Genomic DNA, 24,351 nt, shown 5'->3' on the forward strand with positions numbered 1-24,351 from the left:
AGGGTGAAGTGTGGAAACTTCACATTAGACCACGGCACCCTTCAACCTGCATAGCTCCTCACAGCGTGACTGCATTGTCACAGCGGGGCACACCTGGATCCCCGCAGCACATCAGGGAGTAGCCCAGGGCAGGGCCTCCGGCGGCTCCAGTGCCTCTGCCAGGGTGGGCCCCCCGCCGACTTACACACAGGGTCCGACAGCCCTGAAAGTTGCTGACATTCATGTCCCTTACTTTGGGACGTGCCACCCAGAGTTACTGGGCCTTTCCCTGGGCCCTCTCAGTCTGCTGAGCTTCTATCTTTGCTTCTCTTTGTCCCCTGTCAAGCCACTGTGACACCTTGAACAAGCTGCCTTCCCTCTGGACCTCTTTTTTACAAAACGGTGGTGCCAGGATGTTGGGGTAAAGGATTGTCCCTAAATGTCCACCCCAGGCCAGAGATTCATCCAGGTTCTGTTTTCTGCCAGTCCTTTCAGACAACAACTGCTATGGTCCGGCTTTTGGTTGAGGATGACCCTGCGCTGGCCTGTTCTCTGTGAGAGATGTGACGGAGGGAGGGAGGGGCTCGCTGGCCTCGAGGGAAGGCTGCCACCTGATGGCCCCCCGGCCACACCCGGCCCATGCACGGCCGCAGACAGGCCTGGTGCTCTGCTCCGTCAACCTGCCAGTATTTGCTTTTGATTTGGAAAAGAGTGGCCAGCAGGAACAGAGTGGGAACCGGGCAGGCTTGCACTAGCCTCCCCCCACTCAGCTCTGCTGTGGCCCCAGCTCATGCCACTGTGCGCCACTGTAAGCATTGCAGTTAGTGGCCTGGGTTCCAGGGCAGAGATTGCAGATACTTTCTTCTAAGAAAGGTTTGCACTGTTAGGCAGATCAGAGGCAAACTCCAGCTGTTACAGACAGGAGTGTGAGACCGAGACTGCGTGTTTGCCCTTTCCAGCCCCCAGCACTTTAACTCTGTACTTCACAAATGGGAAACTCACTCCCAGCGGGGAAAGGTGCTCTCCACAGGTGGTGGCCCTGAGGGGGGTTTGGGTGAGAGTCATGTAATGAAGAGGACACTGAGGAGGGGTCAGAGGCCGCAGACCACTCGGTGCGGGGACACGAACCAGTCTCATCTCCATTTCCCAAGTCCCCGCTTCCTGTGCCAGCTTGAAGCTGCTGCCATTGCCACACACGTGCCCTTTCTTTGGTTCACAGGTGGGCATTCTGTCTGGCCTCCACTTAACATTCTGGGGTCCCGGACCCTGCCTCTCTCCCCCCCAGATCAAGGCTGAAGACCCCAGCGGCGATTCAGCCCCTGCAGCGCCCCCGCCCCCTCAACCGGCTCAGCCTCATCTGCCCCAGGCCCAGCTCATGTTGACAGGCAGCCAGCTGGCTGGGGTAAGTACTCGGGCAAAGATGGGGGTAGAGAGGCACTGACCAGCCACCTCCCATCTGTTGCAGGACTAGTGGGTGACCAAGATGAACCACTAAGGCCATAGCCAATGCTCTCATATGCCTGCATCTTGCCTTCCTCCGGCCTTCCGGAAGACTCATCCCTTAACCTGCTTGGCTCAGGCACTAACTCCTCTCTGTCTTCTCTGCTTCCCCAACCCCCTGCTCTGCACCCCGTTGCCTGTCTGCCCCACAGCTCACTGCCCTGATGCCAGCTCAGCAGCAGCTCCTCCTGCAGCAAGCCCAGGCCCAGCTCCTGGCCGCCGCCGTGCAGCAGTCCAATGCTGCCGCTGCCGCTAACGCCGCCGCTGCAGCCGCCGCCTCCTCCACCTCTTCCTCCTCCTCTTCCTCCGCCTCCTCCTCGACCTCGCAGCCCCCAGCCTCCTCTGGGGGAGGCGACTTGCCACCGCCACAGCCTGCCAGCCAGCCCCCTGGGACCCCGCAGCTCACCTTGTCCCAACCCATCCAGCTCACAGCGCAGGTAAGGGCAGCCAGCCATCAGGGTCCACACTGCCTCGAGTGAAGGGCTTGAAGAAACAGTTCTGACCACCATCCTCACGCCAGGGGGTTCCCAGCAGTTCCGGAAAGGCTCAGGAGCAGTTGTCACCCCCGTCTGCGGGGCTGAGGACTCCCGGGAAGACATCCCAGGCTCCAGTCCTCCTCCTGATGAGCTCAGCACTTGAAGCACCTTACTGAAGGATCGACACCTCATGGAGGCCATCCTTATCTGCCCCTCTGAGGGGAAGAAACCTGGAGGCAGTTCTGCGAGCAGGGCACACAGGTGCCCCAAGTGGTGCGTCTCCTGGGTCATCCCTAGGATGCTGTGCCAGAAAGGAGGTCTGTGACCTAGGGTGCAGGTGTCAGCAGTCAGTGGTTGCCATAGCACACCCCTCCAGGCTGAGTGGCCAGACATACTAGGCGTGCGTCATCCCAAGTCTGGGACGTTAGCAAGGCTGAGCTGTCTCTGAAGGTTTGGGAAGGGCCCCCTCCTTGCTGCTTCTGGGTGCTGGCATCTTGGGTGTCTGTTCCATGGCTTGCGGATGGGTCCGGCTCCTTGGTTGCTTGTCCTTCCCCGTAAGAGCGCAGCTGAACTTCTTCATTGTAACTCGACGACATCTGCAAAGACCCTATTTCCAAATAAAGTCACATCCACAGGTACCAGGGAGTTAGTTAGGCCTTCCACAGGTCTTTTTTTTTAAGGGGGGGGGATAGTGGACAGTAGATTTCCCACGAATTCAGTGGCTTGAGAGCAGCGTGAGAGCCGAGGGGGCATCCTTGGCTTCTGGCACACATGATCTCTGCAGTTCATCCCTCCACACCTTCCTAGTCACCCGCCTGTGCCTCGGCCCCTCTGCGTTCACCAGTAGGTGACCATTCCAGCCTGTTCAGCTTCCCCCAGCCTGGCACTCCCCACAGCGACCTGTTCCGTAGTGGCTTTGTTTCCCTTCCACTCACCCTGCCAGCAGATGCCAACTGCGGGAGAGCTGTCCAGCCCCTGGGAGGCAGTTCCCTTGTTAGAGTTCACAACACCAGTGGTGTCCATTTCCATAGCAACAGATGTCCCCCTCCCCAACTTGGGGCTTCTGTGAACTCTGAGTTGCTTCCTGCCATAGTGAAGGCACAGAGATTCTGAGGAACATAGGGCCTGGGTTCCGTGCTCACTATCCCCTCATGTGCCTCCCCGCCCCCGCCGGGCCCCTGCCTCAGTGTCTGGCTCGCTTCAGCCACAGCCACTCTAAGAGCAGCAGGTGCCACCTTTGCACCAGGCACTGTGCCCAGGAGGACTTCCTTGAACTCGTGAGGTCTCACCACGGCCAGGCTGGAGTGGCCAGGTGAGTCACCTGAGGGCTGCAGCCATGTGACCTGTGATGTTGCGCTTAGCTGTCCTTCACGGCCCCTCCTCCCTGTTCCACAGCAGGTGTCCTACTTGCCTGACAGTGCACACGGTGGGCCTGGGATGGCAGGGGAGGAGGGCGCCGAGGGCGGGGGCTGGGTGTCTGGCTGTGCCCCGTATCTCAGCGCCCCCACTTGCGCTCTCCTTTCTACCACAGTCTGCTGCTTTCTTGACCTGGGCTGGCTCCTCATCCAGTAAGCCCAAATTTGAGAGTCCTAGGAACTTCAGGAAGATTCTGGTGGCTTCCTTTCTTCCAGCTGAGTCTGTATATGACCGAGGATATATCTGCTAAGGAACAAAGACCAGAGGCAGCTTAGTTCGGACACTTCTGCTCGTGTCCCCCTCCTCCTCTTCCTTCCCCCTAGCTTCTGGCACCCCAGCAGCAGTGGGCAGCCCACCTTCTGCACCCAGCCCAGGCCCTGATCATCCAGAGCTCCTCAAACCCCTCCATGCCAAGCCCTCTCCTCCCCAACCGCTTTCCTCCCTGCTTCGCTCCGCTCTCATCTTTCCTTGTCTATGTTTTCTGGAATTTCCCTCCCCCGCTGGCCGAGTCTCCCCACGTCCTCATTTCTCCAACAGTGGTTTGTTCAGTTATCTTCCGTGTGCCGGGCGCAGTGTCAGGCCCAGACCTGTGGGGGCAGCAACTGCCCAGGGCCACAACCTCTCCCCTGGGCTTAAGCCACTCTCCCGCGTGCCTCTCCATGCCTCTCCAGGCCTGTGCTGCTCTGCTCCTGGAGTCATTTCACAGGCATCTCCCAGCCCCTTGTGTGTCAGGCCCTGCAGGAAGCTGCAGCGTTAGGAGTGAGTCACAGCCATCCTTGCCCCCAGGGGCTCCTCTTCTTGTAGTGAAACAGGTACATCAATGAAGCACTAAGAAATGTTTCACTTGAAAAGTGCTAAGAAGCCCAGAAGAAGAGAGTCGAAGGTGCTCGCAAACTGTCACTTCAGGATTATAGAAATCGCGAAGTCCCCCTTCTTTCCCTCTGATGCCAGCTTCCCAAGCGATGCTCGTTAGGCAGTTGGGCAGCACCCCTCCCTGCGACCTCTCAGCTTGTGCAGCCACATAATTGGTCTGTCCAGAGCTCAGCAGCGTGCCAGCTGCCGGGGCCGGGGGGACACGTGGATATTTACTGAATCAATGAGGGATGTTTTGCTGCAGTTTTTCAATCAAGGATAGGGAGGACATACCTCGGGGCTGGGGAGAGTTCCCAGAATGTCAGGACGGGCGGGGGGGGGATGGGGAGGAGAGGGATTGACGGAAAACTCACCTTAGCTGTTAATACATCATGTTGTATTTGGAGAGTGGAACAAATATTCCCTATTTTCGTAAAAAGAAGGGGCATAGGAAATAAATCCTGATACTATCTTTTAGGCAAATAGAGCCTTGTGAATAAAGGTTGCCCAGAGAAACCTACTGGATGCAGTGGGAACATAGGAAAAGAAATAGTAAACAAGTGTCTGGGGGAGTCAGAGGCCTTCAGTAGGCCCTAGTCTCGGAGGGAGGACAGAGGAGCAGGAGTCTACCAGGTAGATGAGCTCGAGCAGTAGGACTAGCAGGTGCGAAGCGAGGAAGTAGGGCAAGCATGAGTGGTCAGTGGCGGAAAGGAGAAGGATGAGCTGGGTGGGGTTACGAGTCAGGCGCAAGCCCAGTTCCGGGTGGCTGGAGGAGAAGCGGCTGCGTTTGGATCAGCTCATTCACAAGGAGCGGCTGGAATACCAGCACCACGGAGTGGCCTCCTTGTTTCTTTCTGGGGGCAAACAAACGGGTGCTAGCATTTCCAGCCTTACAGCCATACTGCCCAGAGAGTTAGAACAGGTTCAACTGGCCAGGTTTGAGTCTATGCTCCTGACCCAAGAGGATGAGTCAGGGGCACCTGGAACAGTGGCCTGAAGGAAGAGGTCTGTCCTGGGCTTAGAGAAGGGTCAGTAAGAGCCAGGACAGCCTGCTGGGAAGAAGTGGGCAGTGCACACACAGAACTCTGGCATCCCAGAGCTGGTTGGCTCGCCATCCACTCCCGTAGACTTCGCGTTGGGTTTCCTGTGGCCAGATTACCCTGGAACCTTGGCAGAAGGTCAGATGCGATATGACGTGCACGCTGAGTGGGGTGCTTTTTCCATTTTGTGTGGTTTGACCCCAAACGGCCAGAACTTCCACGGCTCCATGGAACAGGGTCAGCGTCTGGGGAACAGGGTGGAGAGGAAGGGTGCATGCCCGAGACTGGTGCCTCTCCCACCTGCCACCCCTAGGGCTCCCCGTGTACAGTGTCATTGGTTCATTCAGCCGATACTTACTGAGCAGCTTCTGTATGCCAGGCACCTGTCTGTGGCCACAGGGAGAACTGTGAATGAGGCAGAGGTGACCCCGCCCCCTGAGAACCTTATGCAAGACAGGCAGTGGACAGAATAAGTGCAACCAAGAAAACGAAACAGGAGAGGGAGTAGGTCTCTGACGGGGTGCTTAGGAAAGGGCTTTGCTGGGAAGAAGGTCGCTGAGAGTGGTGACGTGCGGGATCCCGGCGGAGGGCGGAAGTCCTGGGGCAGGAGCCAATTTGATTTGTTGCAGCCAAGGGAAGGCCACGTTCGAGGAGTGGGCAGTGGCAGCAGGGCCAGGGTTTGCAGGATCTCCCAGGCTAGAACGTGGGTGCTGAGCCCTGCAGGAGGCTGCTGGAGGGTTTTCAGTGGGGAAGTGATGGAGCCGCACTGACCCTAAACAGAGCTTTTCTCTCTGCTGTGGGGAGAATGGGTTGCAAAGGACGGGAGTAGAAGCAAGCAGCCTGGTGGGAAGTCATGTGGGTATCATGCAGGTGGGAGCTCAGGGGGATTTAAGCCAGGGGGTGATGAGGGAGGATCCTAGAAGCCGTTTTGTGTGAGTTGGCCAGGTCCAGGGTAATTCCTAGGACTTTGGCGTGAGCAAGTGGGTAGTGGGGAGGTGGTTTCCTGAGATGGGGAAAAGGGAACAGTGTGTCTTGGAGGTGCTGGGGTAGGAGCCAGGAGTCTCAGTGTGGACAGGTTAGGGTTTCAGAGAGAAGAGACATCAGGTGGAGGTGCAGAGCAGAGCCCAGCAGAGCCTGGGTGGGATTGGACGTGACGGTCTTCAGCGAGGCCAAACCAGACCAGGGTCCCCACACTGGAGTGCTCACGGGGAGAAGCCAGCGCCCGAGTCTGGGGAAGTTGGTGTGCTTTCCGAAACGCTTGCTGGATAATAATGTGACTCAGGACTCAGAACAACATCCCCCCTGAACCATGAAACAGTATTATCCCCATTTTACAGATGAGAAAATGGAGGCCACAGGGCCAGGACTGTGTGGTGCAGAAAAGGAAGCCATTGCCTGAGGCACCAGCATTCCATATAGGCACCGATTCAAGTCCTGGCTGCTCCATTTCCAGTCCACCTCCCTGGGAGAGCAGCGGAGGATGGCTCAGGTCCTCGGGCCCCTGCACCCTGTGGCAGACCAGAAGGATGCTCCTAGCTCCTGGTTTTCGTCTGGCTCTTTGGAGAGTGAACCAACAGATGAAAGATCTTTCTCTTGTCTTTTCTCTCTCTCTTTTTTTTAAAGATTTATTTTACTTTTATTGGAAAGTCAGATTTACAGAGAGGAGGACAAAGAGGAAGATTTTCTGTCCACTGATTCACTCACCAAGTGACCACAATGACCAGAGCTGCACCAATCTGAAGCCAGGAGTCCGGAGCCTCTTCCAGGTCTCCCACACGGGTGCAGGGTCCCAAAGCTTTGGGCTGTCCTTGACTGCTTTCCCAGGCCACAAGCAGGGAGCTGGATGGGAAGCGGGGCCACCAGGATTAGAATCAGCACCCATGCAGGATCCCGGTGTATGCAAGGCAAGGACTTTAGCCACTAGGCTACTGCATTGGGCCTACCGTCTCTACTCTTTCTACATTAACTCTGTCTTTCAGATAAATTAACTAATCAGGAAAGAATAAGTGAGAAGCAAGGGAAGAAGGGAAGATGGAAAAGAAAGAAAAAAAGGAGGAAAAACTGAGGCCCCGGAAGAGCGTTGACTCAGTGAGAAAGACCTTCTTCTATAGGACCAATTAAGTGTACAGAGATCAAGCTAAACATTCTTAGGTCTGTCTTTTTCTCCCCCATTCTTTCATTTCATTCTTTAAATGGACCCCTGGGGAATCACTGTTGCCTGAGGAGACCGAGGCTCCCTCAGTGTGAGAGGAACACTCAGGCTGTTCCCCAAGCCGATCTTCCCATGACATCTTGTATTCTAGTCCTAGCTGGTTCAAGAAGCTGAAGTCCAGAGACATGGCTTCCCCAGGTCACAAGAACCAGCTGGAGCCCCTGAGTTTCCAGGTTGGAAGGGCCCCTGGCACTCACTGGCCTCACCTCCCTCAGGGTAGGAGACTGGGGCTGTCACCGTGGTGGTGCCCGTGGCAGGTGCTCACAGCCTGCAAGGCCATACCACGCACCACTGAACAGACCCGCGGTGCTCGGTACATCAGGAAGCGACTCATGCTTGTTAAGCTTTATGTCTTAATTGACAAATAATAATTGTATGTATTTATGGGGTATAGTGTGATATTTTGATACATGATTGTAGAATGAACAAGCTTAGCATGTTGCCTTAGTTACCCTTTGAGACCATTTAAGATTTATTTATATTTTTAAAATTTTATTGGAAAGGCAGATTTACAGAGAGGAGGAGATAAAGAGCTTCCATCTGCTGGTTCACTCCCCAAGTGGCTATGACAGCCAGGGCTGAGCTGATCCAAAGCCAGGAGCCAGTAAATTCTTTCCAGGTCTCCCACATGGGTGCAGGGTCCCAAGGCTTTGAGCCATCCTCGACTGCTTTCCCAGACCACAAGCAGGGAGTTGTATAGGAAGTGGGGCCACTGGGATTAGAACCGGCGGCTGTACGGGATCCTGGTGCATGCAAGACAAGAATTTAGTCACTTGGCTACCATGCCAGGCCCTGAGCGAGAACATTTAAAATCATTTCTTTCAGTACATGATTATTGTCTCTAGCCACTGGGCTGTGTAGTGAAAGCCAGAACCGTCCCCTGTTCAGTGGAACCTGTATGTCCACAGCTCTCCTTTCCGTGCGCACCAAACCCATCCTGTCCTTATTTTATCTTATGTATTATTATTATTATTATTATTTGAGAGACAGACGGAGCTCCTATGCACTGGTCCACTCTCCAAATGCCAGCAACATCAAGGCTGCAGCAGGCTGAGGCCAGGAGCCAAGAACCTGCTCTGGCTCTCTCACCCCGGGGGGCAGGGACCCAGGTCCCCGAGCCATCACTGCTGCCTCCCAGGGTCAGCCTCGGTCAGGAGTCAGAGCCAGAGCCAGGACTGAGACTCGGGCATTTCTGATAGGAGTCATTGATGTCTTCACCATGAGGCCAAATGGCCCATCCTGCTGTCCTCCTTTTGAATGGTTTATCTCAAGACAATTTACACAGAGCCCAGACCTCTGAACTTAATGCAAAGTTGTGTCCTTGTCTTAGAATGGAGCTCTGAAACTGGTCACTGGGTGAGGCTGTCAGGAACGACGAACAAGTCTGGGCCCTCCGGCTAGCACCGTCTCAGACCTGGAGGCTGCAGGCGCGCACGGAGGCCAGCAGCGTGTCAGTCCTGGAGGCTGCAGGCGCGCACGGAGGCCAGCACCGTCTCAGACCTGGAGGCTGCAGGCTGCAGGCCAGCAGCGGGGGTGAGAGCTGTGTGAAGTGGGCCGTCTTCCTTGTGCACTGGAGTGAGGCACAACACCTGGGCCATGTCACGGCCGGCCGCTCTGGGGCCCAAGCCTCCTCAAATTCACTCTCATGGCTTTCTCTTCCTCCCTGGCAGAACCAAACTCAGATGGGAGAGTGGGCAAGAGGCAGTAACACTCCAGGTCACCTGTGTATCTATCAGTTGTGTATCTATCTTTCTGCCCCTACCTTGGGCCACTCTATGTCACAAGGCACAGTCAGCTCCTCTTGAGGTTTTTATCTTGTTCGTTTGTTGAAAATTTGCTGATCACTTCTTGGGGAAGGGTTGGAGTGGTGCAAAGGTGCTCAAGATTCAACAGCATTTGGCACATGGACTAACACTCGGCTTGGGATGCCTGCGTTCCTCCCCGGATCTCCTGAGTTCAAGTCCTGACTGTGATCCCGGTTCTAGCTTTTTCATTGTGCACCCTGGGAGGCAGCAGATGATGGCTCAAATGCTAGGGTCCCTGCCACCCACAGAGGAGAGCTGCATGGAGTTCCGGGTCCCTGGCTTTGACCTAGCCCAGCCCTGGTTACAGCAGGAGGAAACCAGTGGATGCTTTCTCTCTCTGTCTCTCTCACTTTCACATAAAGCACTACTGTTGCTCATAGATTAGGAACAGAACACTTGAACCACAAAATCTGCATGGGGTCCTCGGCATCTCTTCGCTGCTTTAAGTTCTCCACTGTCTGACTCAGACACAACATGCCCCCAGTGGCTCCAGAGGGCCACCCTAGCTCTCAACTGTGGGGAACTGGGGCCCCCTATCGGCTGTTCCCGAGCCAACTCACCATTCACACGCTCCCCACTCCCCACTCTGCCTCCTCTCTTGGTCTCTCTCCTTTGTCCCTCTAGTCAGTAAACATTTCATGGACATCACCGTACCCAGACATCTCTGGAGAGATCAGGTAGACACACTTGTGCCCTCATGGAGCCAACGCTCCCTCTGGGAGAGAGAGCACAGATGGGAAACTCACACATGCAGTGAAGGAAAGAGGCTGTGACCCAGAAGGCCGGAGGAGGCAGGGGCCTGGTCACAGCCAGCAGCCAGAGAAGGCCTTGGGGAGCAGGGCTCTCTGACAGAGTCACGGGGCAGCCACGCACAGATCTAAAAGAGGGAAGAGCAAAGGCTCCTTTTGGGTTTGGTAACAGGAAAGGAGACCAGTGTGATTGGATCTGAGCTGGGAAGGCAGTTGTGTGGAGAGAAAGGCGAGATGAGGAGAGGGGGCCTGTGGAGTCTGAGGGACAACCAGGAGGTGTTGAACTGGAGTCTGATGCGCAAGCACCAGGTTGGGCTGCAGCCTGAGGGGCAACCAGGAGGCGTTGAGCTGCAGCCTTGCAGCCTGATGGGCAGTGGCCAGGCTTGGGCTGCAGCCTGAGGGGCAGCGGCCAGGCTTGGGCTGAGCAGGTGTTGACTGGAGCCTGAGGGCCACGCCAAGTTGTTGAGCTGTTACAGTCACCTTGAGGTTGGGTTGTACTTTTGAACAGGAACCTGCGCCCGTGGACCATCCTCAGGAAGCATCTGTGGGTGGGCTTTAAGAGTGTCCACCAACTTGGACAGGAAAAAAATGACCCATCAGTTTTTGCTATCTTTTTCCTGAAAATATTTTTCTTCTACTGTGAAGGGGGAAACAGGACCAACTGTGTTAGTGGTACTTGGACTTCATCATTAATGAAATGCAGGGATTTTAATTTTAAAAGATTCATTTATGAACGTGGCATGATAGCCTAGTGGATAAAGTCCTTTCCTTGCATTCACCAGGATCCCATATGGGCATTAGTTCGTATCCTGGCTGATCCACTTCCCATCCAGCTCCCTGCTTGTGGCCTGGGAAAGCAGTCAAGGACAGCCCAAAGCCTTGGGACCTTGCACATGCATGGGAGACCCAGAGGACGCTCCTGGCTCCTGGCTTCAGATTGGCTCAGCCATTGCAGCCGTTGTGGCCACTTGGAGAGTGAACTAGCAGATGGAAGATCTTTCTCTCTCTCTCTCCTTTTCTCTGTAAATCTGCCTCTCAATAAAAATAAATAAATCTATTTTTACTTGAATGGCAGAGTTACAGATAGAGGACGTCTTCCATCAGCTGGTTCACTGCCCGCATGGCTGCGATAGTTAGAACACTGAGCCGGTCCAAAGGTAGGAACTTCTAGTATGTCTTGCATATGGGTGGGGAGGCCCAAGCACTTGAACCATCCTCCACATGCTTTCCCAGATGCATTAACAGAAAGCTCGATTGGAAGTAGAGCAGCCAGGACTCAAGCCAGCATCCGTTTGCAATGCCTGTGGCTTGAACTGCTGTGCCACACCGCTAACCTTGAAAGGCATGACAACACAGAATCTCACACACACACACACACACACACACACACACATCCTCTATCCACTAGATCATTTCTCCAACAACCACAGCACCCTGGCTTGGGCCAGGCCGAAGCCAGGAACTCCCACGTGGGCGGCAGTGGCCCAAGCAGTTGGACTGTCTTCTGCTGCTTTTCCAGGTCCGTTAGCACGGAGCTGGGTCGGAAGCAGAGCAGCCAGGTCCTGAACTGGTGCTCTGATATGGGATACCAGCACCCTAATTGGCAGCTTAACTCACTACACCACAATGGCAGTCCCCATAAATTCTCTTATCCTTACAGTTGTTACAGATCTCTCAAAATGGTTTCCATTTATCTTTGATTTGGGGTTGCAGTCATTAGATCTATTATTTGGCTCTTGTTATTTAGTATGCTAAAGAGCCTCCTGAGTTACCCTCTCGGTGGGCATTGTGGTACAGCAGGTTAAGGCACTGCTTGGGACATCCGCACCCCATGTCTGAGTGCCTGGGATTGAGTCCTGGCTGCTTGGTTCTAATCCAACGTGGGAGGCAGCAGGTGGGTCCCTGCTGCTCCTGAGGTTAAGCCACTCCACTCCCAGTCCAGCTTCCTGCCACTTCATCCTAGGAAACAGCAGGAAACTGCTCAAGTGCTTGGCCCCTGTCATCCATGTAGGAGATTCCCATAGAGTTCTAGACTCCTGCTTTTGGCCTTCCCCAGTCCTGGCTGGTGTGGGCATGTGAGAAGTAAACCAGAAAATGTAAGATTTCTCTCTCTCTCTGTCTCTCTCTCTCTCTCTCATCTCACTCTGCATTTCAAGGAGATGGAAATAAATGTGTGTTTTTTTAATACACATTGTGGTGCAGCAGTGTCAGCATCCCACACAAATACCAGTTCAGGTCTCAGCTGCTCCATTTCCAATCCAGCTCCCTGCTGGTGTGCCTGGGAAAGCAACTAATGATGACGTGAATACTTGGGCCCCTGTGTCCATGTGGGAGACTTGCGTCCAGGTTCCTGGCTTTGACCTGGACCAGCTCTGGCCATGACAATCTTTTCAGGAGTGAATGAACAGATGGGACTCAGTCTCTCCATCTCCCTCTCTCTCTCTTTTCCTCTCTGTCTAGTTGCCTTTCAAACACACAAATAAATCTTTTTAAAAAGAAAAAAAAGGCAGAGCAACAAAGAGAGAGACAAAGAGAGATCTCCCAGCTGCTGGTTCTCTCCTCAGATGCCTGAGACTAGGCAGGGCTGCACTGGGCCAAGGCGGGGCCTGCAGTTCCATCCAGCTCCCCTGCTTGCGTGGCAGGGCTCAGGCACGGGAGGCAGCTTCCACTGCCGCCCGGTTTCACATTGGTGGGAAGCTGAATCAGAAGAGACCACACACTCCAACAGAAGCTGCAGAGATACCAAGTGGGCACTTTCACTCTGAACCGCAGCACCCAACCTGGGTTGGTGTAGTTGAAAAGCAGAAAGGACTGACTGTAGAGGGCAGGAGAAGCTGAGGTTGAAGGGGTGGGCCTCAGTGTAAAGGGCCTCACAGGTCCTTTCTAATGGGGGCGTTGGATGGTAGTGTGTGTGTGTGGTGAGGAGGATGTTGCTTTTCCTTTTGAATGTGTTCAAACATCAAAGCCATGTACCCATCACTCAGTTCCACAGACAGTCACCACGGGCAAATAGGATTTCATCTCGATTCCTTTACATTTACATTCCTTGCTTCTTTGGGCATTTTTCTCTCCTTTTTTTTTTTTCTACCTCATCCCCTCCATTTTTTAAAGGATACGCTTTAATTGACATACTAAAAATACAGAGAAGTGCACAAATCCTAAGTGTACAGTTAAGTGAACATCCGCGCACCAAGCTGGCACTAGAGAACCCCCCCCCCAAGCTCCAGCAAATGGGACCCAGCAGAATCTTCCAGGCTGCCCCCTCCGTGCGGTGCTGAGATGGCTGCCGAGCCAGGTGAGGAGCTCCTTCTGCTTCCGACAGACGCCCAGGCTCTAAAACGCTCTGCTGGTCTCCCCCCCACGTCGTGTAAACGGACAAGCGCTGACCTGGAGTGAGCTCCCAGGCCCCATGAGGCAGGAACTCGCTCCGCTTCCATGTGCCAGAGCTGCCTTAACAAAGGCCACAGAGTGGGCGCTTCCACAGCACACACTCACTGCCTCGCAGCCCTGGACGCCACAAGCGTGGAGTCAAGGAGAGGATCTTACTCTCAGCCTGGGAGCAGCCCCTTCCCTTGTGCCTCTTCACATCTCTGTCCATGCCTGTCTCTGTATCCAAATGCCCCGACCCCTTTCATAAGGACATCAGTCATTCTGGAATAGGTCCCACCGCCATAACCATCTATGGAGAGCCCAGGCCAAGGATCGTGAAGTTAGGGTTCCAAGCTGTCTGTTGGAGTCAGGGAGACAGTTCAACCCGACAGTGCCGCCAGGTTTCCCAGGGTGTGCGGATGTCCGCAGTGCCACCTGCTGGAGTATGTCAAAGCTAATTCTAGACATCTTCGCGTTCACTTTGGGGGATTTTAAAAGGAGGGAAGGCTTATCTGGTTTACATTTTTAAACGACCCTGTCTGCTCTTTGGGAATGTAGACAAGGCAAATATTTAATCGAGAAAGAAGAGGTGGATGAAGAGTGAGTCCGACTAGGACTGTCCATCCGTGACCCCATGGCCAAGAGAAGTCTCTGGGTGCCACTGGTAACTGAGGGGCTCTCTCCTGTCCTGAGCAGCTTCCCATGGCTCAGGTGAGGGGAGTGGCATGCTCCCAGCTGGCACTGAGGCCCTCTCTCCCCCTGCAGGACATACAGCAGCTCCTCCAGCTTCAGCAGCTGGTGCTTGTGCCCGGCCACCACCTCCAGCCACCTGCTCAGTTCCTGCTGCCGCAGGCCCAGCAAGGTCAGCCAGGTAAGACCCTCTTCCCCACCATGACTGCCTTGCTGCTTGTCAAAAAACTCCCTTGCCTCTCCCTCATGCCTTACCCCTGGTTTTCCCCCTCCCCTCATATTTCCCCAGGCCTGCTACCGACACCAAATCTATTCCAGCTACCTCAGCAAACCCAGGGAGCTCTTCTGACCTCCCAGCCCCGAGCTGGGCTCCCCACACAGGTGAGACTGTCCCCTTGGCATGTGCCAAAGCTTACCGAGGGGCTGGGTGAACAGGGGCAGCATGGTGGTAGATGCCCTCTGCTCTCCACTAGCCCAGCCCACAGCCAGGGCCATCAGGACAGCAGCTGGGGGACCTGGGGCCCAGCCACACTTGCCACTGATTTGCTCTGAGACCTCAGGCAAGCCACTCCTTGCATAGGTCAGTCCCTTCCCCTATAGAATGAGGGGAGAGGACCGAGTCTAGTGGTTCTTAACCCTTTAAAGAATCTGATGGCAGAATTCCAGGGCCTTGTAAACCTTTAGACTCAAAATAAGGGCCCAAAGATGTGTTTTATTTGAAAACCAAATTCCTAGCAAGTCCCATGCTTCTAGCCTCTCCTCACAAACATGCAGCCTCGACAAGACTGCATCTGCATGTCCGTGGTGACAGCACCAGCGAGCGGCCCAGCCCGCAGGCACTTCAACGCACTCTTGGACCCCAAGCCTGTTTTTCCATTTCATAAATTTTTTTCACCACCCTTTATAGATTTGAAGGTTTTTTTTTTCTATCCATTTTTGAAAATTGCTTTCAAGAAGTGTGAGAACTCCAGGAAGCCTGAGGGGTTTAGAGGTCTTAGCCCAAGTCCTGACATCCCAAATGCCCTGAAAGGCAAGTGGTCCTATGGATTTTTCCCCAGAACTCATTGGGTTTACAGTCTGCATCTGAGCCCCAGAGCACGTCTGGCCAGGGTTTTGGATAGACTCAGGAGACAAGCATCGCTGCACCCAGCATCGGCTTCAGACCCTTCATTTCAGGATGCGAATCGTTCCAGACAGAACTATTGCTTCTTTGCAAATTCCTTTATTCATCCATTCTCCGCCCTGTCAATTTTCTTAATCTATTTTTTTTAATTTACAAACAACTCATTGCAAAAGACTCAACTGCTTTGCAGCAGTTTTAGCTTCACAGCAAACTTGAGCGGGAGAGAGAGCTACTCCGTGTACACGCTGCTGTGTGCATGCGCTGTCGGCTGAAGGACCACCATCTCCCACCAGGGTGGCATGTGCGTTCCAGCTCACTGACCCATTACTGTCACCTAAAGTTGAGTTTGCATTCAGGTTTACTCTTTTCCGTTTTAACTGGATTCTCCCCATTTTTTAGGCAGAGCAGTTGTGCTGGTTCCATCAACCTGCAAAGGTGGAAAGTAAAACCCAAGGGGGTTAAAAGTTTGGCAGCAGGTCCCCAGGGCCAAGTCCTGGATTCCCAGGCAGAAAGGAGCACCCACCCCCAACTGCAGGGACAGTGCAGGCTTGAATGGGACAGAGCAGCAGCGTTCCTTTACAAAGGGATTGATAAGAAGCCACAGAGCCGGAAAGTCTGCAGGCAATGGCTGGGTCACAGGAAGGTCCAGAGGGAGGGGGAACATGGAGCCCCATCCTGGTCCTCCGTCCTGCATCCCACCCACCTGCCCACTCCGTCAGACTGTGACCTGTCCCGCTCCTCTCGTGCCCACCCCACACTTCTTGCACCCCCAGCCCCCCAAATGCTTGGAGCCACCATCCCACCCTGAGGAACCCAGCGATCTGGAGGAGCTGGAGCAATTTGCCCGCACCTTCAAGCAGCGCCGCATCAAGCTGGGCTTCACGCAGGTGGGAGCTCGCCTGGCAGGCTGGGTGGTGTGGGCGTGGATGGGGCGTGGCCCTGACATTTGCCCCATTCACACCCGGTCTACGCAGGGTGATGTGGGCCTGGCCATGGGCAAGCTCTATGGCAACGACTTCAGTCAGACGACCATATCCCGCTTCGAGGCCCTCAACCTGAGCTTCAAGAACATGTGCAAACTCAAGCCCCTCCTGGAGAAGTGGCTCAACGACGCAGGTGGGCCTGGGCAAAGGTGATGGGAAGGGGTAGGCAGACAGGGCCATGGGAGGCGCCTTCTAATGCCTACATCTCCTGGCACAGAGACTATGTCTGTGGACTCAAGCCTGCCCAGCCCCAACCAGCTGAGCAGCCCCAGCCTGGGTTTTGATGGGCTGCCCGGCCGTAGACGCAAGAAGAGGACCAGCATTGAGACAAATGTCCGCTTCGCCTTAGAGAAGAGTTTTCTAGCGGTGAGGGCCTGCCCTCCTTGGCGGTCCCGGGGTGGGAGGTGAGGGAAGGAATGGCTGACCAGAGCCCTCTGCCCACAGAACCAGAAGCCTACCTCAGAGGAGATCCTGCTGATCGCCGAGCAGCTGCACATGGAGAAGGAAGTGATCCGCGTCTGGTTCTGTAACCGGCGCCAGAAGGAGAAACGCATCAACCCCTGCAGCGCCGCCCCCATGCTGCCCAGCCCGGGGAAGCCGGCCAGCTACAGCCCCCATCTGGTACAGGGACCCCCGGGGCACGTGCAAGGGGACTTGGCAGTGCAGCTGGCCTGGCTATCCACAGAGCCGAGAATAGAGGCAGGGGGAGGCGCCATCCAGGACAGGTGTCAGACAAGACAGAGCCCAGTCACGCAGGGACACAATTTCCAGGAAGCAGCAGTCTCCTGTGGAGGGGCAGCTCACACCAGTACACACTGAGCTAGCCAGATGCAGGGCCGTGCAGGTTCAGAGCCCCACCAAGAGCACCTCAGGGTGTCATTATTGGGGTGCTCTCAGCTCCATGCCCAAGCACAAGCCGGCATGGTGTCAGACACCACCGGGCCGCCCCTCCCATGGCGCGACCGCTCTCCCAGCCCCCTTCCCTCGCTTCGTGGGGAGGGTCGTGGGGAGAATCCTTATTGAAGCCTGTCCCTGCCAGTGGTGGGAAGGGCTGTGACCCTGTCCGAGGACCTCAGCCCCAGTGCCGTGCAGGAAAGGAGTCCACGGGGTAGAGTTACAAAGGAAGAGAAAGGCCTCCCAGCTGAGAGGGTCAGTGAGCAGAAAGGTCTAGAAGCCAGAGAGTGCCTAGTCCAGTTTGAGAAACTCCAGTGCGATTTACGTCATGGGTCAGAAGGCAAATGCCCCAAATACCAGCACGAGGAGCTGGAACTCAGACATGGGCACTGAGATGCTAAGGCGGGGTTCTGAACTACTGTCAAATTAAGCAAGGTTTCTGGGTCTGATGGAAAGGGGAGACAGGAGGTGGGGGTGGGGTCGAGGAGAATCGAGCAAGGTGACATGGCAAGCTTTGAAGGGAAGATTGGCATCAGAACGCTCCTCCGCCTGCACGCACACTCTTGAGGCATGCTCCTTCCTTGCTGGGCCGTGCTGAAGTTCTCCCCATAGCTCAGCACCCCTAGCTCCTGCAGGCTGTGTGTGCTCCTTCAGGGAGCTGAGGAACTGCCCAAGAAAGCTATGCACTTCAGGTGCAGTCACCTCCCATGGGGCTCGGCAGTGTCAGAGGCCAGGTCGTTAGCGCTCTCAGCTGAGAAGGCTCCCACCTGAGGCTCAGCATCACTGGGGCCAGAGGTGGAGAAGGGTGTGATGGGAAGCGCATGGCATTACACGACTGCAGCATTGTACCCAGAGCAGCCTGTCTCCATCGCCACGTCACTGAGAACATCAGGGCGCAAGGCCTCTGGGAGAAAGTGGCCTACTCCTACCACCTTTCCTTTCTTTCCAGGTCACACCCCAGGGGGGCGCAGGGACCTTGCCAATGTCCCAAGCTTCCACGAGTCTGAGCACAACAGGTCAGGGAGGGCTGAAGGTGGGGATGGCACGGGGAGGGCATGACGTGGGCTGCAGCCCGAGGTCCTCCCATGGCTCTGGGTGACTGGGAGAGGCAGGCATGGGCCCCAACCTTCCCCCACCTCCAACCTGTCCTGTGAGGAGAGCCCAGGATTTGTCCCTGAAAGGAGCCGCAGGAGCTCTGTCTCTGACCTTCCATTTATGTGCAAGCTATTTCAGAAAGTTCCTGGAAAGTGCATGTTATGAAAACACTAAGTGTGAATTTCAAGATTCTTTGCACCAAAAGAAACTTAACCTTTTAATACTATTTTTTCCATGAACTTTTTCAAGGCTCCTGATACACACCGCCTGACTTTTTCAAAGCCATCCCAGGAGATTATTATTGTATCTATCATTATTATCTATTATTATGTCTATTACAATCCCCCATGTATGGTTCAAGTTCTTGCCGACGGCACAGCCTAGCCCTTGGCATAAGACTGGGAGCTCCACCTCCGGCACCTCCTCCCCAGCTCCCAGAGGGAGGCCTGGGCTTTGTCCCCCATCTCCTGGCGGTGGGGGGGTTGGGGACTAGTTCTAGTCAATGCAAAGGCAGTGCTGGGTTGGGTGTGCAGAGCTCAACAGGTGGCAGCTGCTCCTGCTGAGATTACGGTGGTCGAGGCCCTGGGAGTAGATGCTGGGGAGGTGCCAGGTGAGCTGGGTGGGGGAGACAAGTGGGAATTGATATGGGGCTTCCGGTGAGAGGAGGAGTGAAAGCTCAAGACCCTGTCTTTCTGTCTCTGGCAGTTACTACCTTATCCTCAGCTGTGGGAACGCTCCACCCCAGCCGGACAGCCGGAGGGAGTGGGGGTGGTGGCGGTGCGGCCGCGCCCCCCCTCAATTCCATCCCTTCTGTCACTCCCCCACCCCCGGCTACCACCAACAGCACAAACCCCAGCCCTCAAGGCAGCCACTCGGCCATCGGCTTGTCGGGCCTGAACCCCAGCACAGGGTAAGTAGGCACCTGCACATGGGGAGGCTGGGGGTGAGAGGCCAGGGTCGCTGCTGCTTCCAGGGTGGGGAGCTGCCCCCACCCAGCTCTGCTAATGGATTCCTGCCCCTGCTAATGCCTCTGCTTTGCCTCTTGCAGAAGCACAATGGTGGGGTTGAGCTCCGGGCTGAGTCCAGCCCTCATGAGCAACAACCCTTTGGCCACTATCCAAGGTGCGTGCTGCCTCATGTCACTCCCTAGGCCACAGCCCCTCCCCCCACATCGCTGCTCCAGCCATGCCATCCTGCCCCCGCTCACTGCATCACTAGCCTCTTCATCCCCATCTCACCTCTGGGGAAGGTGTGAAGGGTGCTGATGGGGGTCAGTGGGATAGCTGGGGTGATGGGGTGGGGGTGCACTCTGGGCAGGACGCTGGAAGGCAGAGGTCTAACCTGGCCCAGCATGCCCCCAGCCCAGACTCTTTCTTTCCCCACCAGCCCTGGCCTCTGGTGGAACCCTGCCCCTTACCAGCCTTGATGGCAGCGGGAACCTGGTGCTGGGGGCAGCCGGCGCAGCCCCGGGGAGCCCGGGCCTGGTGACCTCACCGCTCTTCTTGAACCACGCTGGGCTGCCCCTGCTCAGCGCCCCACCTGGCGTGGGCCTGGTCTCGGCAGCAGCTGCGGCTGTGGCAGCCTCCATCTCCAGCAAATCTCCTGGCCTCTCCTCTTCTTCCTCTTCATCTTCGTCCTCCTCCTCTACGTGCAGCGAGGTGGCAGCACAGACCCCGGGAGGCCCAGGGGGGCCGGAGGCAGGGTCTAAGCCGGAGTAAGGGCCCACCATGCCTCCCCTCCCACTCCTCTGACCACACTTTGGTCCTCCACCTAGAAAGAGGGCTAGGAGGCCAGTGTGGGGGGTCCAGAGGTCCTTGGAACAGGAGTGACAAGGGAGAAAAGACCAAAAAAAAAAAAAAAAAGAAAAGAAAAGAAAAAGAAAGAAGAAACCAACAAATAAGGAAACCAAATAGAATCAAAACAAAAACCAGCTGCCCAGGAACCAGAGGTGAAAACAAACAAAAAAACCAAAAACCCCACAAAATCAAACCAAAAAACCAGTCGCGAGCCAGACCTCAGTGCGCTCACTCTCACCGCTACGACGCCAAATAAAAACCCCAGCCAGGGCCGGAGAAGCCTCTAGAAGGCTGGACCTTCCGCCCCAAGCCCTGGCTATGGGGCAACCCCTCCAACCTGGCCTCCCTCAGTGGAGCTAGGGAAGGAACATACCAGCCTGTGAGCCTGGGCCAGCAAACACAGCTCTGGGCCAGCAGAAACAGGGCACAGCCCAGGGCAGGCAGGCTGGGACTCGGGACTACTGGCCAAAAGTTCTTCTCCAAAAGGTGAAAGAGAAAGGGCCTGAACAACCTTACACCAAATATTCAGTAGCTTCATCCAAAGGATGTACAGAATTTTTAGCGTTGTGCTCAACAGAATGTGTCCCTCCCATGTGTCCCCTTCTTCCCAGCTCCCAGCTCCCCCTCCTGTGCAGGGGGTTTTGCTTTAACTTCTTCCTGCCCCCCAGCCAGGGGGGAGAGTTCAGGGGCAGGCCTGGGGGTGACTCTCCCCACCACCCTCAGTATGTCCCCGCTTTTCCCTCTGAAAGGGGCTAGGCTGTTTTGCCAAGTTTCAGCTCTCACAAGTCCCTTCTCGACCCTGTCACCCTTCTCTGCTCTGGAATTCACTTCCTCCCTGGCCTATGGGAAGGTGGGAATTCCAAGCAAGAAGAGATAAGGTGAGGGCATTCAAGTTGTCTTTTTTTTCCATCCTGTCAGTTCCCCCCCACACACCTAAAAAAATTCATATTCCAGTGCCTATCCGTGGGATCCTTCCCGTTCTTTGACATTAACCAGAAACCAAAAAGAGGACTCGCCTCACTCCTCATCCTGTGCCCTCTGACCCTGGACAATGTCCCTCCCTGCCCAGTACATGCACACACGCACGCACCCCGGTGGTGGGGTTCCTCAAGATGGCGTCCCCATCAGGGTCCCGTGGTGGGGACAGTGCCATGACCTTGGTCCCCATCGGAGAGGGGGCTGTGGTGGCCACCACCCCAAGACCGACATGAGTCTTGGCTGGACCCTGTGCTTGCCCAGCCCTGGACATGTAAACAAGGGACAGAGGACAAACGCCACTGGGAGCCACCTTGCCCTCCTGCTATTATGGAGGTCAACGAAGTTTTGAACCAAAAAAAAAAAAAAAAAACCCACAAAAAACAAAAACAAAAAACCAGAAACAGAAAACCAAACAATAAATTAAAACTAGAAAAAAAATTATAGATATATATAGAGATATATATATATAAGGGAAAGAAGATGAGGACTCTTCGAGAACAAGAAGGAACCGCAAGGTGGAGCCAAGCCCCTGTCCCAGAGGTCCAGGCCCTTGGTCCCCGAGGCGGACAGAAGGACGGATGCTTCTTTCTCTTCACAAATACCTCATGGACGTCATCTTCGGGAAAGCCGGAGGGGGGCAGCTGGGGAAGGGCCTGGCCCTCAGCCAGCGTGGATGGAAGCGGGTGGGGGGCTGAGAGAGGGTGTCAGGGATGGGGTGAAGAGCCCTGAACTCCCCGCCCCACCAATCAACTGAAAAAGCTTTAAAAAAAAAAAAAAAAGACAGGAAAAAAATACGGAGTAAGAAAGCAAAAGAATGGACCAAGGAAAACTGACAGCTCTTGGTGGTTCAATTCCTCTCCTTCGATTTCTATTTCTGTTCTGTCTCTGCCCTCCTCTCCCTCCTCCTCAGCCCTCTTGCCTCTCGCTCTCTTCCTTTCTTGTGTCTCTCCTCAAACCAAAGTGTGGCCAAGAAGGACGCGAGCCATTGAAACCAGAGCAGGCTGGCCCCAGCTGGGCAGACACCGAGGGAGGACAGAGCCTGGCCTTGGCCAGACACCGGGAGGAGAGGCAGCCCAAGCCCCAGGCTTCTATGTTCTCCTGTCTCCCTCTCCCATCCAGACACCAAAACTGTTGGGGCTGGGCCATGGAGGCAGCAGAGACTCAGCCAACGTCCCAGGGGCCTTGGGTGCCTTGTCTGGGCAGCATGGAGTAGCTGCCTACCCCCACTCCTGGCACCAGTGGGGCCTGGCACTGGCAGACCCATCTTTGCTGGAATGTAAGCGTCTCTGCCGACCGGCTCCCACCCTTCCCTACCTCCAAGTTTGTCCCTTTTTTATTTCCTGAAGAGGAGGGACCGGCGAGCAGGCCTGGGCCCCAGCCCGAGGGCGGAGAGGGCACCCCGGCTCCCATGAGACGGGAAGGACACTTGAGCAGAGCAGAATGCAAGCAGTTACAACCAAAAAACCCCCTCCAAGAAGACAGGCCACATGGAAGGCATGGTGGAGATGACTCAAATGAAAACTGATTCTAGACCAAAACAACAAAAGAAGGAAAGCAAAATGAAGGATCCACCACCACCACCCACCTCATCTTACTTCCTCCCCACCCAGGCCCTCCCCACCAGGTGTGCGGGAGTGGGGCAGTGGAGAGGAGGAAGCCGGGGACAAAGGATGGGGCAGAGGCCCTGACGTTGGTGGAGGGACCCCTGTGCAGCTGGGAGTGGTGGGGGCCTTCCCCATCCAACCCCCATGACTGGGAAGAGAAAAAAAGAAAATTCCTGGGAGGGAAAAAATAACCAAATCCCAAGCTTTAACTACAGCTGTGAAACCAAATATTGGGAAAGGGGGGAGGGAGGGAGGGAGGGAGGGGCAGGTGAGCCCCAGGTCTTCCCCCCTGGGCCCCCCTCCCCCGAGGACTCGAGATAAGGCACCAAATACCTCATAGAACTTTAATGTTTAAAAAAAAAAAAAGGAAACCAAATATCGTTGGCTGGGGGCCAGCCAGGGCAAGGGGCCGGGGGACTGGAGGGAGCCACGGTTGGGAAGGTGACGGAGGACCTTGTGCCCTCCACCCCCATCTGCCCCTTCCGCTCCAGCCCCTCCCGTCTCGACTCCGGGAAACAAAACTATCTCATCTTTTTTTTTTTTTTTTTTTTTTTTTTTTGTGGTCTGTACAGAGCCTGTGTCCGTGTGTCTGTGTGTGAGCGAGAGTTGGAGAGCTGGCAGCTTGATGTGGGGGTGGGGAGGGGGAGCCCTGGTCAGGCTCTGGGCTAGATCAGATATGTGAGCTCTGGGGCCTGGGCTAGAGAGGAGAGATGGACTGGAGCAAGAGGGTGTCCCCTGAAATTCTCTTCTCCCCAATCCTGACCTACTTAAGCAAGTAGAGGGGGACAGAGATGGGTCTACCCTAATGGTGGGCCTTTCAATTGTGCCAAAAAAGAGAAAATGATGCCAGTAACTAAACCACGTCTCTGTTCTCTTGTTGGGTGGGTGGGTGGGTGGGCGCAAGAACCAGTAATAAGGGGCTGGGGCAGCCCAGCCCCTCTGGGAGTTGGGCTGAGATTGGGAGGGGAGAGGAGCTCTCCATACTTCCCAGGGAAAGGCCGGGGCAGGGTCCCCAGCCTCACACCAGGGAGAACTGGGTAAGGGGACTCTTCTCACCCACCCAAGTCCCAGGGAGCCTCTTTCTTCCTCTAGCCCAGGGTAGGGGGAACTGAGTGAGAGAGTGAGACAGACTGCGCAAGACTGAGACATGCGGGCCCCCACTGGTCTCTGAGTGGGAAAGGCAAGTGCGAGAGATAAAGGCCTCCAAGAGAAAAAAGAAACAAACCAAAGATTTAACCATTAAATAAAAAATAAAACCACAGACAACTCCGCTACCTTTTTATACGTTGGGAAAAAAAAGTGAAAAAAATTAAAAATAAAAATTTAAAAAAAAAAAAAAAAACAAAAACTCCAAGCCGCAGTTCCTGAGTGCGGTTTGAACTTTGACCTCAACAGTCTCCAAAGCAAGACTAGGATGACAAAGGCGGGAGAAAAGGAAAATAATAATGATGTATATTTTTAAGTACTTGTCCTTGAGATGTTAGCTCCTTGTTCAACAGACAAACAAAGGAGAGAAAAATCCAGAGAGAAGCGTTGCTGGGATGGAGACAAATATTTACTGTCTGTGACCCCTCCCCCTGCGTTCCTCCTCAACCACTTTCCATTATCCCTGTTGCCCCTCCGCCAACCCACTCATCCCTCCAAGCCCAGGGGCTCAGTATTTATTTATTTATATAACTGCAGGGTGACTGGAGGCCTCTCTGGACAACTGGCAGAGGGCCTTTGGATCATGGTGGGGTGGGGAAGGGACATGGAGTCTTACGGGGAGGGTGTGAGGTGAGTTAACTCTT

General features: G+C 55.0%; 1 protein-coding gene across 1 annotated transcript; it reads left to right on the forward strand.

Moving 5' to 3' along the window:
- Positions 1-593: 593 nt before the first annotated feature.
- LOC131482157 (POU domain, class 2, transcription factor 2-like) lies at positions 594-23,111 on the forward strand. The gene is made up of 13 exons (XM_058673930.1): positions 594-665; positions 1,199-1,381; positions 1,632-1,916; positions 14,164-14,269; positions 14,378-14,469; positions 15,985-16,098; positions 16,186-16,327; positions 16,412-16,560; positions 16,639-16,815; positions 18,038-18,104; positions 18,889-19,093; positions 19,232-19,305; positions 19,570-23,111. The coding sequence occupies exons 1-13, from the start codon at positions 594-596 to the stop codon at positions 19,899-19,901; spliced, it is 1,998 nt and encodes a 665-aa protein (XP_058529913.1). The 3' UTR covers positions 19,902-23,111.
- The last annotated feature ends 1,240 nt before the right edge of the window (positions 23,112-24,351 follow it).

This window comes from Ochotona princeps, chromosome 16, assembly GCF_030435755.1.
Source record: "Ochotona princeps isolate mOchPri1 chromosome 16, mOchPri1.hap1, whole genome shotgun sequence".
Taxonomy (NCBI): Eukaryota; Metazoa; Chordata; class Mammalia; order Lagomorpha; family Ochotonidae; genus Ochotona; species Ochotona princeps.

Coding starts and splice junctions, on each gene's coding strand:
- LOC131482157 (XM_058673930.1), top strand. CDS start 594: ATGGCCCCCCGGCCACACCCGGCCCATGCACGGCCGCAGACAGGCCTG. Junction 1,917..14,163: donor CCATCCAGCTCACAGCGCAG/GTAAGGGCAGCC, acceptor CTCCCCCTGCAG/GACATACAGCAGCTCCTCCA. Junction 19,094..19,231: donor GGCCTGAACCCCAGCACAGG/GTAAGTAGGCAC, acceptor TGCCTCTTGCAG/AAGCACAATGGTGGGGTTGA.